Source organism: Gossypium raimondii, chromosome 5, assembly GCF_025698545.1.
Source record: "Gossypium raimondii isolate GPD5lz chromosome 5, ASM2569854v1, whole genome shotgun sequence".
Classification (NCBI taxonomy): Eukaryota; Viridiplantae; Streptophyta; class Magnoliopsida; order Malvales; family Malvaceae; genus Gossypium; species Gossypium raimondii.
This window is the reverse complement of record NC_068569.1, coordinates 1,760,634-1,783,474: the sequence shown is the minus strand read 5'-3', so window position 1 is coordinate 1,783,474 and position 22,841 is coordinate 1,760,634. Positions and strand designations below refer to the sequence as shown.

At 36.7% G+C, this 22,841-nt stretch overlaps 2 protein-coding genes across 4 annotated transcripts; both read left to right on the top strand.

The window, feature by feature from the left end:
• Positions 1–3,366: 3,366 nt before the first annotated feature.
• LOC105768736 (hypothetical protein) lies at positions 3,367–6,742 on the top strand. Its single transcript, XM_012588869.2, has 4 exons — positions 3,367–4,538; positions 4,791–5,015; positions 5,674–5,765; positions 5,901–6,742. Exons 1-4 carry the CDS (start codon positions 3,432–3,434, stop codon positions 6,568–6,570), a joined length of 2,094 nt encoding a protein of 697 aa, XP_012444323.1. The 5' UTR covers positions 3,367–3,431; the 3' UTR covers positions 6,571–6,742.
• A 382-nt stretch (positions 6,743–7,124) lies between these two features.
• On the top strand, positions 7,125–21,451 carry LOC105768735 (dnaJ homolog subfamily C GRV2). Of its 3 annotated transcripts, none has more exons than XM_052631242.1 (22): positions 7,125–7,896; positions 8,584–8,817; positions 9,722–9,809; positions 9,949–10,157; positions 10,741–10,842; positions 10,916–10,978; positions 11,091–13,304; positions 13,486–13,848; positions 14,405–14,497; positions 14,723–15,115; positions 15,778–16,272; positions 16,392–16,615; positions 16,721–17,065; positions 17,733–18,027; positions 18,102–18,533; positions 18,603–18,948; positions 19,029–19,372; positions 19,447–19,905; positions 20,140–20,264; positions 20,496–20,619; positions 20,719–20,787; positions 20,952–21,451. In XM_052631242.1, exons 1-22 carry the CDS (start codon positions 7,480–7,482, stop codon positions 21,153–21,155), a joined length of 7,638 nt encoding a protein of 2,545 aa, XP_052487202.1. In that variant the 5' UTR covers positions 7,125–7,479; the 3' UTR covers positions 21,156–21,451. The 3 variants fall into 3 exon arrangements, with proteins under 3 accessions (XP_052487202.1, XP_012444317.1, XP_052487203.1); XM_012588863.2 differs by having other exon boundaries at positions 7,126–7,896; positions 14,405–14,545; XM_052631243.1 differs by lacking the exons at positions 7,125–7,896; positions 8,584–8,817; positions 9,722–9,809; positions 9,949–10,157; positions 10,741–10,842 and having other exon boundaries at positions 10,921–10,982; positions 14,405–14,545.
• Positions 21,452–22,841: the final 1,390 nt, after the last annotated feature.

The window sequence follows — 22,841 nt, the reverse complement described above, 5'->3', positions numbered from 1 at the left end:
GAAGGTTTGAGGGGGCATTACTAGGCTATTCTATGTTCAATTATGTGTCATTATTAAATTAAAAGTAAAGCAAATATTATAAATTTTTAAAATTTAAATAATTTAAATCACAAATAAAGAAAATCTTAAAATGAATGAATTTTAATTGATTGGATATGCGCTCGAGCCTTAATATTGATTTTTATATGTTTTTCTTCACTGTATATTATATGCTATTCTAAGTCTGGCGAAACAGAGGAACACCGCAACAGTTAGATGCAGAGTGAAGTTGAAGGTCGTTTATAAGGTGGAGTCAAAATTTCACGCAACTAGCAAGCATGGTTTTCTCGACAAGGGCAGCTCGCAATCTGGTTCATTGATCATCTCAGTTGTTGCTTTATTTTCTCCATCACCGAAAGAAAAATTATGGTTGAAATTGGATGGGATTTTATGCTAAATTCGGTTGTTAAATGCGCATGCTGCGATTTTCCTTGTTGCTATTACAGATTCCAGTTACACTTCAGATATCATATCTAACAATAAGCATGTTGAACTTAAAAGGTGTCTGGCTGAGCATATCTTACCAATACCACATAAAATATTTTGGGAAGAATCAATATTTTAATCTTTAAACTTTACAATTTTTTCAAGCTTTTTTTGTTTGTTTAAATTAAAACTTAGATTCCATCCAACAGCATGAACTTTTATAACAGTATTAAGAATGGATGATGATTGATGGTGCACAATGAGCGAATTTAAAGAAATTATAAAATTTATAAAAGTTTTTAAAATATACTCTCGTGTTTACACTCTTGTAGTGCATATTTTTTATTTATAAGAGTTTCATCTTCTATTTTTCAAATTTAATTTTTCACGTTATTAAATTTATAAATAATAATTTAATGTTATCGGAATCACATCAATTAATCGATGGAATTAAAAACCAATTAGTCCACCCATCCGATTGCTATATATATATAATTGAGATTTCATAAAATCACTGAGAGCATCTCAAAACTAAAACCGGAAAAAATTGAATATCAAATTAAATGAGCCCAAAACTTGAAAAATCGAATGTAAAATCAAATCAACTTGTTACGTGATTTGGGTTTTCTTACCCCTCATTCGCTGCAAATCTTCCTTTTCGATAACAAAAAAATGGCGTAAAACTGTATTTAATAACTTGGGTGTGCAATATTTTGAGATAAATCATTTCGAGGGTTAAGGATAACCATAATGAAGAAAAAAAAATGATTTTTTCTTCATTACCTTTTATTGGTAGAAGGCATATGGCCTGTTTGTTGTCTGCTACGCTCATGCAACGATTCGCGGGCCTTTGAAGCTTGGATTTATTGGATCTAGGGTTGGGCCAATAGCCGTTGTTTTCGTTTTCTTTGGGTTAGGCTTAGCTTGTCCATCTTTTTGCTTTGGGTTGGGCCTTCTAAGTTTCCGCTTGAAAAAACAACTTCGTTAAAGTAACACGATATATGGTTGTTAGAATCGAACTAAATTAATTAGTTGAATAAAAATTTATAATCCTACCGTTCAACTGATATTCTAAAACCGGAAGAAGATTGAACTAGTACAAAATCAATTCGATTGGATAAAAAATTTGTTAGAAAATCATTTGGATGGTTAGAAAATTGGTGGATCAATCGCGAATTTTAAGCATGAATCATAAGATAGACATGGATAACATAAAAAAATAATTTTATTATTATAATTTATAAAATATTTTCATGTTTCTATTATTATTTACTAGTGTTTTTTTTCCCTAATTTTTCAAATTTTCATGGTATCATTGCTTCATGTCCATGATAAAAAAACCAAATTAATAAATATGTACATATTTTAAAATATTTAAATTTAATAAGTAAAATTTTAAGAATTAGTATCCTCGGTGATTTTCTTTTGCTTTCGGACTTGGGTTAGCTTGTCCCTTCCTTTGGATTGGGTTTCCACTTTGAATTGTTATACTAAGAGTCAGTTCTTCATTGATTTTAAAAAGTACTTTTGAGAAGTACCTTTGAAAAGTTTAGTTTAAAATCACTCTTTTTCATAAATGAAAGTTTCTGCTTGAAAAAAAAAATCGTTAAAATGATACTTCACAGTCCCGATTAAAAGAAAGTTTAGTGAGTTAATTATTAGTAAATTTTTATTTGAGTATCTAATTATAAATGATGAGTTAACTATTAGTATTTTTTTCTTTTATGATCATCTAAACATGTAAAGTTATAAAATGATTATCCAAGTATTTAATTTTGTTTTTAATTACTAATTGACTAACGATGGCAACTTTTAAAATTAACATAATAGTAACTTTAACCCTATACATTTATACATTGTGCTAATTTAGTTTTGTTTCTAAAAATCTAACCCCAACATTTACACATCATGTAATTTGATCATTTTGCAGCTTTTGTTTTATTTATAACCCTTTCACCTAATTATTTTTGAAGGTACCTAAAAGTTTAAAAATTTATCAACTAAATTTGATTGAAAATATATAAAAATCAACACTCAATATCACAAAGAAAAGTAAAATTGTAAAAAATACCAAATTGCATTATGTGTAAATTTTGAGGGTTAAAGTTTTTAGAATAAGAGTAAATTAACATAATTTATAAACAATGAGATTAAAGTTACTATTATACCAAATTTAAAAACTATCATTTGATGACAAAAAAGAAGATAAAATCTCTTTTATAATTTTTTTGTTATTAAATAAAAAACTAATAATTAATTGATCACTAGTAGAATTTACCCTAATTTTAAAGAGTAAATTTTGAACACAATGAAGTCACGTGCTAAGCCATGATATGCTTTTAATACTCCGCACTCTAGTAACCCTTTTAGCCTAGTTCTCTTCTCCTATAAAACTTCAACAAGGATTTGAAGTTATTAAATTAAAAGTTAGATTGAATTTTTTTAAATAGATAAATTAATTTTTATACGTTAGGCTAAATAGTAAATATATTTTATTATAAATTTATTTATTTTACTGTTAAAATTGATTTTTGTATGTCAATATAAGGTACACATAGTATTATTTTGTTTTTACGTTAGTTTTAACAGTAAAATTAGATAAAATTTTTAACAGAAATGATTAATTTGCTTTCAGATCTAACGCATAAGGATTAATTTACTTATATTTTGAATAATGGGAGTAAAATGTAATTTGACTATTACTATAAGGACTTCCACGTTACTTTTACCAAAAAGAAGAAAAATCCAGAGATGGATGCGTAACGGTCGGGTACAGCTTTCAGCTCTGTCACGAGACCCGGTCCCACCTGAATTCAAACAATAGAAAAAAAAAAGCAAAATAATAATATTAGCGGGCTTTTAAATTTGAATCTAGTAACTCGTAACGGTTGAATCCCCCTCCTTTCATCTTCTTTACTCACCCCATTCCCCTTCCCCTTCCCCCTACCATCCCTCCCACCCTAGCTATGGCTTCACTTAACCCAGGAATCCTCCTAAAGCTTCTCCAATCCATGAATTCGCCGACGCGCGTCACCGGTGACCACCGCTCGGCTCTCCTCCAAGTAATTGGTATTGTCCCTGCTCTCGCTGGCTCCGACCTATGGCCCAACCATGGCTTCTACGTTCAACTCTCCGATTCCCTCAACTCCACCTACGTCTCTCTCTCTGAGCGCGACACGGATTTGATCCTCTCAAACCGGCTCCAGCTAGGTCAGTTCGTTTACGTTGACCGCTTCCATTTTGACTCTCCCGTGCCACGTGTCTCCGGCATCCGTCCCATTGCAGGTCGCCACCCTTTCGTTGGTTCTCCTGACCCTCTCATTGCCCGCATTTCGACTTCCAAAAGGGAATTCGTTATACAACCCGTTTCCGAATCCGAATACTCCGTGGATCCGATTGCGGTTTACTTGTCTAATAAGAAGTTGGATCAACAGCAGATTTCAACCGAGAATAAGGATACGAAAACTGAGAAGTCCAGAGCAAGGCAGCCTCTCGCTCCGAGAGATAATGTGAAAGTTAATGAAAATTCGGAACACGAATCCAAGGTTCCAGAAAAGCCTCCGCAAAGATTTTCGTCACCGGCCACCGCCAAACGTTCTGGTTCAGTTGTTAAGAAGATCAATGCGGCGGTTGTGGAAAGAGATCCATCTCCGGCGGGGAAGGGGAAGAGATCTGCATCTCCGGTACCGTCAAAATGCGTGGTACCGAGCTTGGTTGCAGCTAAGGAAGATAATAGGAAAGTGGCGAGAGAGCCAGCTATTATAGTACCGTCGAGGTATAGGCAACCTTCGCCTAACGGAAGGAAGCAAGCATCACCAGGTGCTCGTAGAGCATCGCTTTCTCCAGGGAGGAGGTTGTCTGGGGTATTGAAGGTCTCGCCGGCTGTTGGGGATTCGAAGAAGAAGATGGCAACGATTGTTGCTGGGATTTCGAAGGTGTCCGAAGCTCTGGTGGGATCGGCAAAGAGTAGTAGGAAAGGCTGGGATGACCAGCTGGAGAAAGATTCAGGGGAACACAAGGAGAAAGCTTCTGTCAAGTCCAAGCCGGATCTGCAAGCAATCTTGCGGACTCAGGTAAATAATTTTTCTTAATTTGCTAGCTTTGAGTAATAAATCACCAAATCCCAAAAAGAATAACAAATTTGGGGCTTATTTGAAGTTGATATGCAATTTAAGTTTGGGAGAATTTTGTTGTTCTCATTTCAACTGATAATATCCCACGGTGGGCTTTTAAGAACGCAATTTTATATAATAGAATCTGAGTTATATGTGCAATTCTGAGTCTAGTTCATTTCTGGATTTTTGACATGATTATTTTCTCTTCAGGCGGCCATTTCAAGACGTTTAAGTGATGTACATAGTCAGAAATCCAATGATGAAAATTCTTCTAGCAATGAGAAAACGAAAGCTAGCTCACCTGAAGATGGTTCGGCCCCAGAGAAAGCAACATCTGCGAATGGGGCGGCAGGAGTCACCATTCATGAAAAGAAATGGACTGATGGCAGTGTTGCATGGGATACCATTTCTGCTGACCTTGCAAAGCTTGGAAAGGTATGGGGCAGTGTGGAATTATCAAGAAGCTAATCAAGCTCCTCTTTTTAACTTTTTAAATAAATAAATTTATGTGTTGTGCTTTTCTGTTCTCTACCCCTTTATCATAGTGCTTTACTGCTTTTGTTTTATTAGAATTTCTTATTTAAGTTGCTGTGTTTTTTTAATTTATCTTCTAGTCTAAATTGACAAAGGTTTTGTGATGCTTTTTAATGTTGGGTGGATAAGACCAATTCACCACCCAACGTCGCAGTGTATTGAACTTTCATTATAAACGTATAGCTAACATGCCATGATTGTGTACAAGAACTAGGATCACCATTTATGACTTATGAGTGCTTATCACCATCATTGAAACTAAAAAGTAGAAAATGTCCAATTTTTATTGTAACTAGACTATTTTTGCCCTAAGGGTTAAATTTAAAATTTATGCAAGTGAGGTCCCTTGAGGATTGCAATGCTGACATTATGAACTTATGCCGTATGCATTTTATCATTGTGGAATGCTGATATGCTCAACAATCAACATTAATGATAAACAAATCAAAACAATTATTCCAATGATTGACAGGGATCTTAACAGAAACAAAATATTCTGTTATCTGAAATATTGATTTGTAATGTAGCTGACATTGATTAAAACCTTGTCCTAATGCAGGAGGCTATGCAGAGGAGAATTCTTGCCTCCAAAGCTGCAGCAGAGGCATTGGAAGAGGCCATTGCTACAGAGTCAGTTGTCAGGAATTTAAGGTTAGGGTCCATGCTAACATGCATATGAACTAGTGCCTATTACGTTTTAAGTGTTGCAATGTTTTAGCATGTAAATGAATGATGTGACAAATATTTTGTTCTGCACCTAATTTTGTGCCCCCTTTATTTTTTCAGCATGTTTTCTGAACTCTCCTCTAAATCAAAGGCTGGGAATCCGTTGCCTACAATCGACAAATTTTTATCGATTTATAATGATGTTGTGAAGTATACTGGGATTGCTGATACTGTTGCAACTAGACACAATTCTAACACAGACAATGCCTCCAAATCTTCTTCTCTATGGGTTGAAGTTGCATTGGCTACTGATCTTGAGATAGTCTCCCTTCTAACCCCACAAAACAATGAATCTCCATCAGCTCTGCAGAAAAGTTTGTCCAAAACCCAACTCAAAACTAGTTCATTGCCACAGCTGGAACCTACTGCTACAATATGGACCAGTGGTCAAGGAATGAAAGAGACGGTGCAATTTGCATTGAACTTGAAATCCGAGATGGAAATTTGGTTTCTTCGCTTCATCGAGGAATCATTGGATGCTGGTTTCCGGATGCTCGGTGAGTGTGCAGCATCTAGTGGTGGTAGTAAAGCATTACCATTGGACTGTGGCTCCATTGCAGGCGTTTTATCACAGTTAAAGCGGGTCAATGATTGGTTAGACCAGGCAGTTTCAAACGGGGATGAACCGTTGATAGACAAAGTTGAGAAGTTGAAGAGGAAAATCTATGGGTTTGTCATTCAACATGTTGGAAGCACTTTTGATAATTGCTCCAATATTTCTTCATCTTGATTTATTGATCTTTTTTCGTTTTTCCTGTTTTTTTTTTTTAAAACTAGAATGTTCATTTGTTTGTACTAAGTTACTTCAGTTTCTGGATAAAGTTGATCCGCGTGGTAACTAATTCAGACATGTATTTCGGTACATCAAAATTCATATTGTAGCTGTTGTCTACATTTGTTCAGTTGGTTTTTTGTCTTTTTCTCACTTGAAGCTTCGGTGGTGAAAAAGGTCTTTTTCTTAACCTTGAATTTAAGATATTTAGTTGATTTTTTAATCATAAAGGTTAACTCTATTACAAATTGGACTTACTTGATAATACAAGGGCTAAATTGATCCACTCAATAATAAAGGGACTAATTTGACCCAGTCTTTGTAATGCAGGGACCTCCTAGGTATTTTAACCTAAACTAATAACATAATAGATTTTCAAACCGGAGCGGGAAAAGAGATGAAAAAGTTTTTGGGCTAAGACCCGACCCAACCGCAATAGAATTATTTTGGCTGTCTATTCTCCAAGCTGTCCCTCCCTTCTCCTTTTCTGTTTCAATCCAATTTAATTTCTTCCTTTCTCTCATTTTCTTTGTCCTTTTAATCAACATTTCTTGATCAAAGATTAATTTTGAAGCTCAAACTTCGACGCGATAGGAGTCCGATCTCTTCTTCTTCTTTCTTTTAATGTGAATTTAAATTTATTCTTTTTAGGAATTATATAATTGATGCGAAAACAGAGAAAATAAATTGGCGGGAGTGGCAGATCTCGAGTATTCGGTTAGAAGCTAGGAGCAAATCAGTCACTGCATTGCCTCGGCGCCTCGTGTGGGACTCTGGGACTTCCTCCATCCTGACAATGCTCCTCCTCTCCACTACATCGACTCCGTGACAACCCATCCCTTACTTTTGACCCGACCCACTTCCTCCATGGACCAACACCATTCCTCAATCACCGCACCTTCTCCCCAGGAAGAGCCCGAGTACCTTGCCCGTTATTTCGTTATCAAGCACTCCTGGCGCGGTCGGTATAAGCGAATCCTTTGCATTTCTAACGTCGCGATCATCACACTTGATCCCTCGACTTTGTCCGTAACGAATTCATATGATGCCTCGAGGGATTTCGAAACCGCCATGCCAGTTATCTCGAGGGATGAGAATTCTACTGAGTTTAATATGAGCGTCAGGACCGATGGAAAAGGGAAATTTAAGGCGATAAAGTTTTCGTCGCGGTATCGCTCGAGTATTTTAACCGAATTGCACAGAATTAGTTGGAATCGGCTGGCACCAGTGGCGGAGTTTCCGGTGTTGCTTCTACGGGGACACCATGCCGAATGGATCCTCTTAGTAAGTTCTGCTGGATTTAGTATAGCGCTTTCATTTGTTTATTGACTTCATAAAGTTCTAAAATTTGAATTCTAATCAAATTAGTTACTAATTTGATGAATTTGGCTCTCCTCAGCTTTATTGTTAAAATGTAATTGCCGTTCTTTTAGCTTTTCTATTTCGGCATTGTAAAACTAGAAGAGAATCAATTTTCTCCAATAAAGGCAGAATGATGCAAAGATAAAAAGGAAGCTGATTAAACTTTAAAGAATTGAATAAGTTGAGATTTATTTAAATTAATTAGTTGCTTATTATAATTTTTAGTAATTAGTTGTTTAAGGTTTAGTCTAAAACTGCTTATGTCATTTAGTTTAGGGTAGCTTTAGAGTATTAGGAATTATTGGGACTTGAGTCATTGACATTTTGATAGTGGGAGAATGGAAATATTAAGATTCAAGGCTTGTATTAGAAAGAAAAAAAAGAAGAGAAAGAATCGAGACTTGACTATTGAATTTGAGATCCGAGATTTTGGTAATTGAGATGTGGTTGTTTCTGAGAATGTGCTTGAAATCAACTGGTTGTAGATCAAGTGTATTTCGAAATAGCAGAATGCACAGGTTGATTTGTAACCGTCTGGGTTCTCTAATTACCTCAAATTTATGTATTGAATTGCCTGTCCAAGATTTTAATACCTGATTGTCTGTTCAGAAATTGAAGGTCACATATGTTGGGGTTGAACTTATTGATTTAAAATCTGGAGATCCTCGATGGTGCTTAGATTTTAGAGACATGTCTTCCCCCGCCATTGTTCTACTCGCGGATGCTTATGGGAAGAAAAGCATTGATCATGGTGGTTTCGTTCTTTGCCCTTTATATGGAAGGAAATCTAAAGCTTTTCAAGCAGCTTCAGGGACCACAAATTCTGCTATAATTTCAAGTCTGGTACTAATGATCTCTTTAATGTACTTTCATCAATTTCTTTTGCCTTGGTTGCATTTGAAACTTGAAAGAGTGAAGGGAGATGGATCTTGAATTAGTAAAGATGTAGGTTATAGAACTCAGCATGGCTTTCTTGATTACTTTCAGAGTCATGGATTTGGTAGTTAGAAGATATTGAGATAAATTATGTGATTAAATGTAACAAGAAAAAAAATTGATTTAATATGATTAATTAGTGAAAATTGAACTTTTATGACAAAAAGGGACTAAATTGAAAAGTTATGAAAGTTTATAAAAAAACATTTGATAATTTAAGAATGTAGTAGAGAATGTAACATCCTGGTGCTTTGACCTAATGTTCGGGTAGGGTATGGGGTGTTATAGTGAACAGAGCCTTACCAGTTTGGAAAATGTCTTACGGAAAAAAATTTGGTAAGACATTATACAGGAATAAGGGAGTAATTTTATGTTGATTGGAAAACCTTATACGTTGACCATCCTATTTTACATGAAAAAAACATCGGAAAAGGCTGAAAATATTTCCCGTAAAAGCTTTTACATTGAAACAAATAGAGCCTAAATATTGGATGTCAATTGTCAAATGCCTTAACGATTTAGGAATTTGAAATTCAGCTGCTTATATCTTCTCAGATACATTGGTGCATTGAGTTTAACTAGTTTTCAGGTAATTTTTACGTCTATCCCTCACTATTTATATAAGAAACCAAATCTGAACCCATTCTCCAAAATTCACGTTTCCATCCATAGTGCTTGTGTTTCCAATGTTTGTGGATTTCTCCCTGTCCAACAAAGTTGATCCATCTTGGATAGTATATGTTTATCCCTCTAGTTCATAGCTTAACATATATTTTACATTGATAATTAATAATTAAACATAATTTTGCAGACTAAAACTGCTAAATCAATGGTTGGAGTGTCACTTTCTGTAGACAAGTCACAATCTCTCACTGCAACAGAGTATATAAAGCAAAGAGGTAATTTAATAAAAGAACTTCCTTTTTGTTTTCAGTCTTTAACTTCCTCTTTATCGTCATTTTGCTGCTTCTCTTTCTTGGATGTAATTATTTTGGTCTTTTGTTCATTAATATGCAAATATAAATAAATAAAATGCAGCCAAAGAGGCTGTTGGAGCAGCAGAAACCCCTTGCGGAGGTTGGTATGTGACAAGATTGCGTTCAGCTGCTCATGGAACTTTGAATGTTCCTGGATTGAGTTTCAGTGTTGGTCCAAAAGGAGGACTAGGAGAGCATGGGGATGCTGTCTCTCGTCAACTCATCCTCACAAAAGCCTCCCTTGTTGAAAGGCGGCCATATAATTATGAAGTAAGCTAACGACCTTCATCCACTAATAAAAATTTAGATTTGGCATATCACACTTATTGAGTAGCTGCTAAATATTTGGTGCATAACTTGCTTTAGGAGTTGAATTGTGTTTTTTGTGCAACACTTAATTGACTTCAGCCATTGCTCCAATTGGGCTTATAATTGAAAATTGCCCTTGAAATGGGGCTGCCTGAATGCTAGATATGGCCATCCTTGCTAATATGTTAAAGCCGAAGTGTTTGGTAACTGTCCCTTAATTATTTCAACAATAATTCAAGTTATTTATGTGGGAAAATGTTGTTGCTGAAGTACTGCTTTTATAAATTTAAAATGTAGGAATGAAATGGTCTATTTATGGTTTTATACTTCATTTAGAACAGAGAATGCATCTTCATGTGAGAGTTTACTACTTACATTTCATGTAACAATAAAAGCATGACTGTTAGTTCAACACATAAGAGGCATTGAGGCAAGTTTTAGATTGTGCACGAACTAGGTGGGTAATGTTAAAGGCTTAATCATTTTTGAGGAATTTTCTGACAGAATTTATCAAATGCTGAGAATCTTCCTTAGATGTATGCAGGCTGTTATTGTTCGTCCTTTATCGTCAGTGAGCTGTCTTGTTCGATTTGCAGAGGAGCCCCAGATGTTTGCAATTGAATTCAATGATGGGTGCCCCATCCATGTGAGAATAAGTTTTTCTTTTGAAAGCTTAATTGTCTACCGTATGCAATTAATATGTATTCTGGGACTTACAGGTCTATGCAAGCACCTCACGAGATAACTTACTTGCTGCAATTCGTGATGTCTTGCAAATAGAAGTAGGTACAGGGTTTCTTTTCTTTATGTATCATACTTGCTCTTCTTGTCTATGCATTATTGCTTGATAAATTAAATTGTTAATGTGGTTTGGTTGACCTTTGACTTATCCAGCGTCAGTGTGCCGTACCTGTTTTACCAAGGTTGACAATTCCTGGTCATCGCGTTGATCCACCTTGTGGGAGAGCTACTTTGCAATTTGGGCAACAATTCGCTCTTGCTGATATGGAAAGTGCATCCATGCATTTGAAACACTTGGCTGCTGCTGCCAAAGATGCTGTCGCTGAAGGTGGTTCCATTCCTGGTTCAAGAGCTAAGCTATGGCGTAGAATAAGGGAGTTTAATGCATGCATTCCATATAGTGGAGTGCCTCCTAATATTGAAGTACCTGAGGTGGCTATGATGGCCTTGATTACAATGCTTCCAGCAACACCAAATCTTCCTCTGGAGTCCTCTCCCTTGCCTCCTCCTTCACCTAAAGCAGCTGCAACAGTGGTGGGCTTTGTTGCATGTTTACGTAGATTGTTAGCTTCCAAAAGTGCTGCTTCTCATGTTATGTCTTTTCCTGCTGCCGTTGGAAGAATAATGGGCTTACTTAGAAATGGATCTCAGGGTATAGCTGCTGAAGCAGCAGGGCTTGTTGCAGCACTCATTGGAGGTGGTCCTAGGGATACAAATCTTCTAACAGATTCTAAAGGGGAGCAACATGCCACAATTATGCATACTAAGTCTGTACTGTTCTCTCAGTCTGGTTATGTTAGTATCCTTGTCAACAGATTGAAACCAATGTCTGTGTCGCCTTTACTGTCCATGACTATTGTTGAAGTTCTGGAGGCTATGATATGTGATCCACATGGTGAAACTACCCAGTACACAGTTTTTGTTGAGCTGTTGCGCCAAGTAGCTGGTTTGAAGCGCCGTTTATTTGCTATGTTTGGCCATCCTGCAGAAGGTGTCAGGGAAACAGTTGCCGTGATAATGCGTACTATTGCAGAAGAAGATGCAATTGCCGCTGAGTCAATGCGAGAGGCTGCTTTACGTGATGGTGCTCTATTGAGGCATTTATTACATGCATTTTTCCTTTTTGATGGTGAGCGTCGTGAGGTTAGTCGACAGCTTGTTGCCTTATGGGCAGATTCCTACCAACCAGCTCTAGAGTTATTGTCTAGAGTTTTGCCTCCAGGACTTGTTGCTTATTTGCACACACGTTCTGATGGAGTACTTGAAGATTCAATTCAAGAAGGAATATTGACCAGCAAAAGACAGAGTCGCTTACTTCAGCAGAGGAGGGGTCGTACAGGGCAGGGGATTACATCACAAGAGCAACCTTTCCCTTCTGTTAATAATTTTGAAGCTGGTGATGCTGTGAGGCAGATGAATGCTGGTTACCAGAAATCTACCATAGACCCTAATGCCGGTCAAGTTTCAAACCAATCTTCTGCTGCTTACTCCGTGGAAAGTTTGACAACTGATGCTTACTCCACAGGAATTTCTCAAAATGGCCATTTGGTTATGGCAGCTTCCACTGATGTCCCATCAGCAAATGTGCATGGAGCATCAGAAATAAATGCTTCAAATGCAGTTGATTCTGACAGCAATGTAGTTGGGTCACATAACACTGGTCTTCCAACACCTGCTCAGGTTGTTGTGGAGAACACACCTGTTGGTTCTGGTCGCCTACTTTGTAATTGGCCTGAATTCTGGCGGGCTTTTAGCCTTGATCATAACCGTGCAGATTTGATCTGGAATGAGCGTACTAGGCAAGAGCTGAGGGAGGCTTTGCAAGCTGAGGCTCACAAGTTGGATGTTGAGAAGGGGCGCACTGAAGATATTGTTCCTGGATGTGCTACAGTAGAGACTATGAGTGACCAAGAATGTATTCTGAGGATCTCTTGGAACTATTCTGAGTTCTCGATCAGTTATCCTAGTTTGTCCAAGGAGGTTTGTGTTGGTCAGTATTATCTCCGCTTGTTGCTTGAGAGTGGTAGTAGTGACAGGGCACAGGATTTTCCACTTCGTGATCCTGTTGCTTTCTTCAGAGCACTCTATCACCGGTTTTTATGTGATGCTGACATAGGCCTTACAGTAGGTGGTGCTGTACCGGATGAACTGGGTTCATCTGATGATTGGTGTGATGTGGGAAGGTTAGATGGTTTTGGAGGAGGTGGAGGCTCTTCAGTTAGGGAGCTTTGTGCAAGGGCTATGTCAATTGTGTATGAACACCATTGCAATACAATAGGCCCTTTTGAAGGGACTGCACATATTACAGTTCTCTTGGACAGAACAGATGATAGAACTTTGAGACACCGTCTACTTCTTCTTTTGAAGGTATCTTTACTAAAGTATTTAGGTTTGATACTGATACATATTTCAAACAGTAAGAGTTTCTATTTAAAATTGTGATAAGAGCCAAGAGATGGAGTGGGCTTGAACTTTGTCAAAAATTGATTTGGTTTTAACTCCTGATAAATTTCAAACTAATAGCAACTCTGTGTTTACATACGGGCAGGTTTTGATGAAGGTTTTAGCTAATGTGGAATCTTGTGTTTTGGTGGGAGGGTGCGTACTAGCCGTTGATTTGCTAACAGTGGTTCATGAAGCTTCAGAGAGGACTGCCATCCCTTTGCAATCAAATTTGATAGCTGCTACTGCTTTTATGGAGCCACTAAAGGAATGGATGTATTCTGACAAAGATGGTGAAGAGGTTGGACCTTTGGAGAAGGATGCTATCAGAAGGTTGTGGTCAAAGAATGCTATTGATTGGACAACAAGGTGCTGGGCTTCTGGGATGGTAGACTGGAAGAGGTTACGAGATATTCGTGAGCTTCGTTGGGCACTATCTGGTCGGGTTCCTGTCCTTACACCAACTCAGGTATTTTCTCTCAATGTCATGCTGATCTGCATTATATTAGTTGCAGAACTGCTTTTGTATCATGCATAAACAGTGATAACTTTGGTCTATTAATGAGTTGAACTCTTCTTATCATTCAATCTCTGCTTGTTAATACTTGAAAATCTGGATTTCTTCATAATTGTGATTACCTTTTGATTTTTTTGTTCCCTTTTTTGGACATACTTTGCGCAATTTGGTATACTGAATCATGTTTGGGTTTCATCATCTCTAGTTTAAAGAACTTAGCGTCTGAAATTTTGTATTGGACTCATCTAAGGCATTGTTAAAGAGGCAATACTTATCTGTTTCTTGCATTTCATTTCCCAAGTTATCTTTGAGCACAGTTTAATGGTTTGGGAACATTGGAAAAGCATGATCAAACAAATTTTGTGGCACAAACAAACTGTTAAGCAGTATCATGCCACATCCGTTAAGCGTTGGTTTTCCTGTGGTCTTATAATCATAGACATCGCTAAAGGTCCAACCTTACCTTTACCCTTTCTTGATGGCTTCTAATTGACAATCCTATTTGCAGGTAGGAGAGGCTGCACTTTCTGTGTTACATAGCATGGTTTCTGCACATTCAGACTTAGATGATGCTGGTGAAATGGTCACCCCTACTCCAAGGGTAAAAAGGATTCTGTCAAGTCCTCGTTGCATTCCACATATAGCCCAGGTGCCATTTTACTTGATAATTTAGTCGTGCCTTGCTGATATTGCAAATAGTTTCACAATGACATTTTAAGTTTTTTAGCAAAGATTTTTAGTAGTCGCTGTTGTTAATAAATAGTACTACAGTCTACCACTGAAGTTTTTTACTTGTAAAGTTGTGTCTATTCTTTTTCCTTGAAAGGCTATGCTGTCTGGGGAGCCAAGTATTGTTGAGGCTGCTGCTGCGTTGCTGAAGGCTATTGTTACCAGAAATCCAAAGGCCATGATGCGTCTGTATAGCACAGGTGCATTTTATTTTGCCCTGGCATACGCTGGATCCAACCTCTTTTCTATTGCACAACTCTTCTCAGTAACCCATTTACTTCAAGCTTTTCATGGTGGAGAAGAAGCTGCAGTTTCCTCTTCATTACCCCTTGCTAAACGTAGTGTATTAGGTGGACTTCTGCCTGAATCTCTACTGTACGTTTTAGAGCGTAGTGGCCCTCTTGCATTTGCTGCAGCAATGGTTTCCGACTCTGATACTCCTGAGATCATTTGGACACATAAAATGCGAGCAGAAAATCTGATTTGTCAGGTGACTCATTCTTTTAATTTGCTATAGTGATTTGCGAGAGCAGAAATAATTTTTCTAAAATTACATTAAGCGTACTCTGCACTTTCACATCCAGAAATTACGCTGACGGGTGGAGCTAGGAACTTTTTAGGTGCCCATATGAAATTTAAGTATATAAGCGTATAGATAGTGAAAAATTAGATAGCTTGATGCCTTATTTGATCAATTTTCACATCAATTGTTTATAATATTAAAGAAATAGCATTAGCAGGTTTATAATTTATTGAGAAATTTTCAATTAGGTGTCTGAAGAATATTATAATCTTAGAAACTGAAGTGTAACAACTGGATGAGATGATATATGATGATTTTTGTCTTTTTCCTGAATTCTTTCTGTGGCTGTCTTTATCTGTGTGTGTGTGTGTTTGAGAGAGAGAGAGAGAGACAGATATCCCTTTTCTCCCAAGGAGTTAATCCTTCTCCTTTGCAGCTTATGGTTTTCTGAACACACAAACCTTACTGTGTTCAGAAATATGTAAATAGATGAGTGGAAACTACTTAGTCAAACTATAGCTAGAAGATAATATCTCCTGAGGTCAATTAGTTAGGATAAAGTTGCACTTCTACTTACTACTACTAGTTGGGAAACCTGCATTTGATGCTTTTTTTATTTCTTTCCGAAGGTTTTGCAGCATCTTGGTGATTTCCCCCAGCAGCTGTCACAACACTGTCATTCTTTATATGATTATGCTCCTATGCCACCAGTTACTTATCCAGAGCTTAGAGATGAAATGTGGTGTCACCGTTATTATCTTCGAAATTTATGTGATGAGATCCGTTTTCCAAGTTGGCCAATTGTTGAGCATGTAGAGTTTCTACAGTCCTTGCTAGTAATGTGGCGAGAAGAGTTGACACGGAAACCAATGGATCTTTCTGAGGAAGAAGCTTGCAAAATCTTAGAGATTACTTTGGGCGATGTATCCAGTGATGTTGCTGATCAGAAGTATTCTCACAAGGTGACAGAAGAGATATCTACCATATCCAAACAAATTGAAAACATTGATGAAGAGACGCTTAAGAGACAGTATAGGAAACTTGCAATGAAATACCATCCTGACAAAAACCCTGAAGGGAGGGAGAAATTTCTTGCTGTACAGAGGGCTTATGAACGAATTCAGGTAGATGTTTGGTCTTGAGCTCAGTGCGTACTAACTTGCATGAAATAAATTTGAATAATTTACCCTCAAACGCTCTTTGATTTCCAAAATGAGTTACCATATCTTTTCTCTTTATATAGGCCACTATGCAAGGTTTGCAAGGTCCCCAGCCTTGGAGGTTGTTGCTTTTGTTGAAAGGACAATGCATCTTGTACAGACGATATGGAGATGTACTGGTACCATTTAAATATGCTGGTTATCCCATGTTGCTCAGTGCAGTAACTGTTGACAAAGAAGATAACAATTTTCTTTCCTCTGAGAGAGCACCTCTTCTTGTCACGGCATCAGAGCTTGTTTGGCTTACGTAGATCCTCTTCTTACAAATACATACTTATGTAACTTTGGTTTTAGTAGTTAAATTTGAGTTAGAGATTTCATCCCTTTGCATGTTTTTTTATTTTAATGTTAGGTGTGCATCTTCCTCATTGAATGGTGAAGAACTTGTTAGAGATGGTGGGATAAAACTTCTAGCGACACTTCTCTCTCGTTGCATGTTTGTAGTTCAACCGACTACTACTGCAAATGAACCATCTGCTATCATCGTTACCAATGTGATACGAACCTTTTCTGTTCTGAGTCAGTTTGAGACTGCTAGGGATGAGATGCTTGAGCTTTCTGGACTGGTTCAGGACATAGTGCACTGCACTGAACTTGAGCTTGTGCCTGCAGCTCTTGATGCTTCCCTCCAGACTATTGCTCATGTTTCTGTGTCCTCTGATTTGCAAGATGCCTTCATAAAGGCTGGAGTGCTATGGTAAATTGGCTCATCTTTACTATCCAATCCTTGTTTGTATCATGAATTTCATGCATGTTTGGAACACTGTTAGTCAAATTTTCTGTGGCCATATTTTTGCGTGGCTAATATTTAATCTATTCTTAGTCTTTTATGTAGCTAACCTATTCAAAAAAATTTCTTTTCATCTGCTGTGAAACTCTGTTTAGGCGTTCCATTATATATATAGCTGCCTTTTTATTACTATTGTCTTTTGCTTGAAGTCAAGTACACTGAAAAGTTCAGGAACATTCTCTTCAATGTAAAATATTATAGGCCTTTTGTTCTTTCGTGGATGAACATTTAATATATGGGCTATGTATTCATCTTTTTGGTGCCATTAGTTTCCTTATGCATTTCTATTATAATAAACTTATTAGAATTTTGCTTCTTTTTTCCTGCTTCATCCTCATTTTTTACATTTTCTACTGGCTATGGAAGAAAAGACATAGTGGAGGCTGAGTTTCAGATAACTGCTTTTACCTTTATCAGTTTGGCTTTATTGCTGTTGAAGCTGTTATTCTTTACAGTTCTACTTGTTTGTTAACAAGTTTCAGATTTGATATTAAATTGTTTGGAAATCATATATATTAAGTCTGCAACCTTATAACTTGATTAATCTCTTTTTCTGTTAATGTGGTTTCTTAAGGTACCTGTTGCCATTGTTGCTTCAGTATGACTCAACTGCAGAGGATTCTGATACGTCAAAGTCGCATGGTGTTGGTGCTCGTGTTCAAATTGCAAAAAACATGCATGCTATACGCGCATCTCAGGCTTTATCTAGGCTTAGTGGGTTATGCAGTGACGAGAGTTCAACACCTTATAATGCACCTGTTGTCAATGCGCTCAGAGCTTTACTAACTCCAAAACTTGCCAGTATGTTGAGAGATCAAGTACCAAAAGACCTACTGTCCAAGTTGAACTCAAACTTGGAGTCACCAGAGGTAAACAATGTGCTTTTATGTTGTCTCATCTTAGTTACCTTGATATTCTTAGTCTCATAAATTCTTTATCATAGATCATCTGGAACTCTGCAACTCGAGCGGAACTGCTTAAATTTGTGGATCAGCAACGTGCTAGCCTGGGTCCAGACGGTTCATATGACCTGAAAGATTCTCATATCTTTGGCTATGAAGCGCTTTCAAAGGAACTTTTTGTTGGCAATGTTTATTTGAGGGTTTATAATAATCAACCTGACTTGGAGATCAGTGAACCAGAAGCATTCTGTGTGGCTTTGATTGGTTTTATAGCTTTTCTAGTTCACAATGTTCGGGAAATACTTAATATCAACATCTCATCCCCTAAGTCTGATGAACATCAGAGTGACACAACTGGTACATCAGTAAACGAGCAGCAAGTTCCTGATGACTCTATGGCCACATCTGATGTGAAAGATAAGGAAGAAAATCTGATGATTAAGAACCTTCAATTTGGACTTAAGTCACTTAAGGTAATTATTATCTTGTGTGTTCTAGGTTATAAAGAATTTAATGTTTCTGACAACTTTTTTCTTTCTCAGAACTTGCTGAGCACGCATTCAAATTTGGCTTCCATATTTTCTACTAAAGAGAAGCTATTGCCAATTTTTGAATGCTTTTCTGTGCCTGTTGCTCCAGAAAGCAACATTCCTCAGCTTTGCCTGAAGATTCTCTCTCTCTTGACTGCATATGCTTCTTCCTCAGAGGCCATGGTTGCAGACGGGTCTAATCTTCTTCTTTTGCTGCAAATGCTCCACTCTGCCCCGGCTTGCAGAGAAGGGGCACTTCATGTTCTCTATGCTTTGGCAAGCACGCCTGAACTTGCTTGGGCAGCTGCCAAGCATGGTGGTATTGTTTACATTCTTGCACTTCTCTTGCCTTTACAAGGTAATGATGTCTTCCCCACTTTTTCAATTCTTTTCTTTTAGAAGAACCATCTTAGTGATGTCAGAAATGGATATGTGCAGAAGAAATACCCTTGCAGCAAAGAGCGGCAGCAGCCTCTTTATTGGGTAAGCTTGTCGCGCAGCCAATGCATGGACCTAGAGTTGCCATAACATTAGCAAGGTTTTTTCCGGATGGCCTAGTATCAATCATAAGGGATGGCCCTGGTGAAGCTGTTGTGTCTGCCCTTGAGCAGAATACAGAAACGCCAGAACTCGTATGGACACCAGCCATGGCAGCTTCTTTGTCTGCACAAATTGCTACTATGGTATCAAATCTATACCATGAACAAACAAAAGGCCGTGTCATTGACTGGGATGTACCTGAGCAACCTTCTTCGCAGCAGGAGATGAGAGATGAACCACAGGTATTATGTGACATATTCTTTATCTAATTTTCTATTTGTTATTTGCTGGTGAACTAATTTCACAATCAATGCAGGTTGGTGGGATCTATGTCAGGTTATTCCTTAAAGATCCCAAATTCCCTCTTAGAAATCCCAAGAGATTCCTGGAAGGGCTTCTGGACCAGTACTTGTCTTCTATTGCTGCCACTCATTATGAGTCACAATCTGTGGACTCTGGGCTTCCTTTGCTTCTTTCTGCTGCTTTGGTTTCATTATTGCGAGTGCACCCTGCACTTGCAGACCATGTTGGTTATCTAGGGTATGTGCCTAAACTTGTTGCTGCTGTGGCTTTTGAAGGAAAACGAGAAACTATGTCATTAGGTGAGATGAAAGATGGCAATAGTATGGAAGGCCTAGCATATGAACCTGATGAGCAACCTTCACAAACTCCACAAGAACTTGTGCGACTTAGTTGTTTGCGGGTTCTGCATCAGCTTGCTGCCAGTACAATATGTGCTGAAGCCATGGCTGCAACAAGTGTTGGAACACCTCAAGTACGTGTTCTAACAGCTGCCTATGTATTATGTTCTTTTTGTTTTTGTTGCCTCTATATTCCTTTTAGTTTCATGCATTCGTCATTGTAATTGGTTACATGGTGTTTCCTTGTTCTTTAATCTGCTTTGAAAATCTTTTTACGGGCAAGGAGGTTGGGTTGTTTAGGTTGTGTACTAATATTCTGTCTTTGAAATTTTCTATGCTCCTATTTACCCAATAAAATGTTTTTGCAGGTTGTTCCACTTCTAATGAAAGCTATAGGATGGCAAGGGGGAAGCATTCTAGCGCTGGAAACACTAAAACGTCTTGTTGGTGCTGGTAATCGAGCTAGGGATGCACTTGTTGCTCAAGGACTTAAGTAAGTAATGTGAATAAAAGCTAAAAGTACACTCACAAAAACGCATAATCTTCTCTTCTTAGTAGAAGAAATTTCTAAGAATTCCACCATTCTTGATGACTTCTATTTTTGGTTCATATATTAATATGTACTGGATGATCGTAGATTTGCTTAGGTGTAGGAGGTTCATATCGTGTTATCATTCAAACTCTGTTCTGTTGTTTATGATGTTACAAATCTTAAATAATGCAGGGTTGGTCTGGTTGAAGTTCTTCTGGGACTTCTTGATTGGAGAGCTGGAGGAAGAAGTGGATTTTGCTCTCAGATGAAATGGAATGAATCGGAAGCATCTATTGGCAGGGTGCTTGCAATTGAGGTTAGACTACAGTCATTCTTGGCTAACTTTCACTTCACCTACGACCGATTCTAGCTTACCATCAATGCTATTGTTATGTTTTTAAATTTGTTGACACAGGTTTTGCATGCATTTGCAACTGAAGGAGCTCATTGGGTTAAAGTCCGTGAGATATTGAATTCGTCTAATGTAAGTCCTCAAACATGCTTTCTACAGATAAAGAGTTTTATGACCCTCTAAAAATGGACATTTTATCGACAGTTTTGAGGCATTTCTCGTCTATTATTCGTTCACTCATAGTGTATGCATATCTCCTCTCTTAGCTGTTATTCATTATTCCATCCGTCCTGCAGGTTTGGAGTGCTTACAAAGATCAAAAACATGACCTTTTCCTTCCTTCTAATGCTCAATCTGCTGCAGCTGGAATTGCTGGTCTAATTGAGAATCCTTCATCTAGACTCACTTACGCCCTCACAGCCCCATCACAAACTTCACAGGCAAGATCACCGGCTTCAAAGGTTTCTGATTTAAACGGAAGTGAGGATCAGCCTTCATAGTTGAAGGCTTAACATGACACATTTGTATAGTTGATTGTACAGTTAAATTTCACCCCGCTCTCTCAACCAAAGTGGTGCTTTCAATTTTCGTTGTTAAAATTATAGATGATATATTTTGAGTAGAGGAAGCATTCATTTTTTCCCCTTATAAAGAAAATTTTCAGTTGTTTGTAAATTGACTATAAATGATTGAGGTGATTTACTTCTGTGTGTTCATCATAACTGCTGATTATTGCTCTGTTTTGGCTCATAAAATTAATCTAATACCTTGCTCAAGGGTCAAGTGATTGTTTTAAGTATAAGTTGTTTTTAATGTTGTATTTTGTGGTTACCAACGTTAACCTAACTGTCTTTTATAATTTAATGTATGTAGCATTTCATAATTTGAAAATATTCCCTCATGATTACCTATTTTTGTCTCTAAATCTAATAGAATGCACCTAACTTCTCTTGTAATGTAATGCGTAGCGTATCCGGCTAAAATAGGTTACGCAATGCTCTGCTGAAGCCTCCTTTTCTTACTTTTGTTATTTTATTTTATGAATTAGTATTTAAGGCACCGTACATTGATTATCGATGTAAAATAAATAACATTGAAGGACTTGAAAAGAAATAATATTAATTTTTTTCTTTGGTTTTTAAATTTTAGGTTTAGGTTTAGGGTTTTGGATTTAAAGTTTTGTATTTTTATGGTTAATGATTATAATTAAAATTTATTTTTAACAAGATAAATTTATTGACATTTATTTTAAATCTTTTAATGTTTTTGTATTATATAAATGATGATGTGTTATTTTTTATTGATTGATGGTACATGAAACTTATATATCGATAGTACATCAAATGTTCTCTCTTATTTTTAATAAATTATTGAAATTTAAGTTTAAATTTTATTAGACGTTTTAAAGTTGATATATAAACCACGTGAATTAAATTACGAGTTTTACTATTTTTTTAACCTATATTTAAAAGAGATGCCCGACCAAGTTGAACCACAGTCCGATTTCTTTTCCTTTCATTATCCAAGCTACGGTTGGCTGCAAACTCATTAATTGTTTAAGAATATTAAAACATTTTAAAATATTTGTGATGATTTTAGCATTTTTATATCAAATGATAATTTATAAATAGGATTTAAATGAGGAGAAGCATTCCATTTCTTTATTTTTACATTTTTAAAATATAGATTTTTTTTTCTGTTATAGTTTATTTTAACATTAATCTTATTTTAAAATATAGTTTTCAAGTCAATTAGTTAAACACTCATCACATCCTCAAATCTTGACATAATTTAAGTTTAAGGATTAAAATTGATCTTGTTGTTAAGTTAGTGAGAAAAAATACAAGTACCAAAGTGAATCTAATTGTCAAGTTTAGGAGTAAAAATTATATTATCTCTATTATTTATTATACCGTTGATGAAAATTAAAACTCCACAAATGGTATTGGAATCGACAAATATCTCTTAAGTATATATTTTAAGTATAATTATTTGATACACTACCTGTGAAGTTCATTAGACTATATAAGCGGATTGAGTGTGTGACATGTGTCATATTTATTTATATAATAAAAAATTTTAATTTTTTTACTGCACTTTATAATATACTTGTCAAACTCTCAACTTATTTATAGAGTTTTTAAAAAAACTCCACAAATACCGATCGAATCTTAGCTTGATTGGCA

Bases quoted from the DNA above. Each gene is read 5' to 3' on its own strand.
- LOC105768736 (XM_012588869.2), top strand. From the start codon at position 3,432: ATGGCTTCACTTAACCCAGGAATCCTCCTAAAGCTTCTCCAATCCATG. The intron at 4,539-4,790 runs GTAAATAATTTT...TTTTCTCTTCAG, and splicing joins AAGCAATCTTGCGGACTCAG to GCGGCCATTTCAAGACGTTT. The intron at 5,016-5,673 runs GTATGGGGCAGT...GTCCTAATGCAG, and splicing joins ACCTTGCAAAGCTTGGAAAG to GAGGCTATGCAGAGGAGAAT.
- LOC105768735 (XM_012588863.2), top strand. From the start codon at position 7,480: ATGGACCAACACCATTCCTCAATCACCGCACCTTCTCCCCAGGAAGAG. The intron at 8,818-9,721 runs GTACTAATGATC...ATAATTTTGCAG, and splicing joins CTGCTATAATTTCAAGTCTG to ACTAAAACTGCTAAATCAAT. The intron at 14,546-14,722 runs GTGCCATTTTAC...TTTCCTTGAAAG, and splicing joins GCATTCCACATATAGCCCAG to GCTATGCTGTCTGGGGAGCC.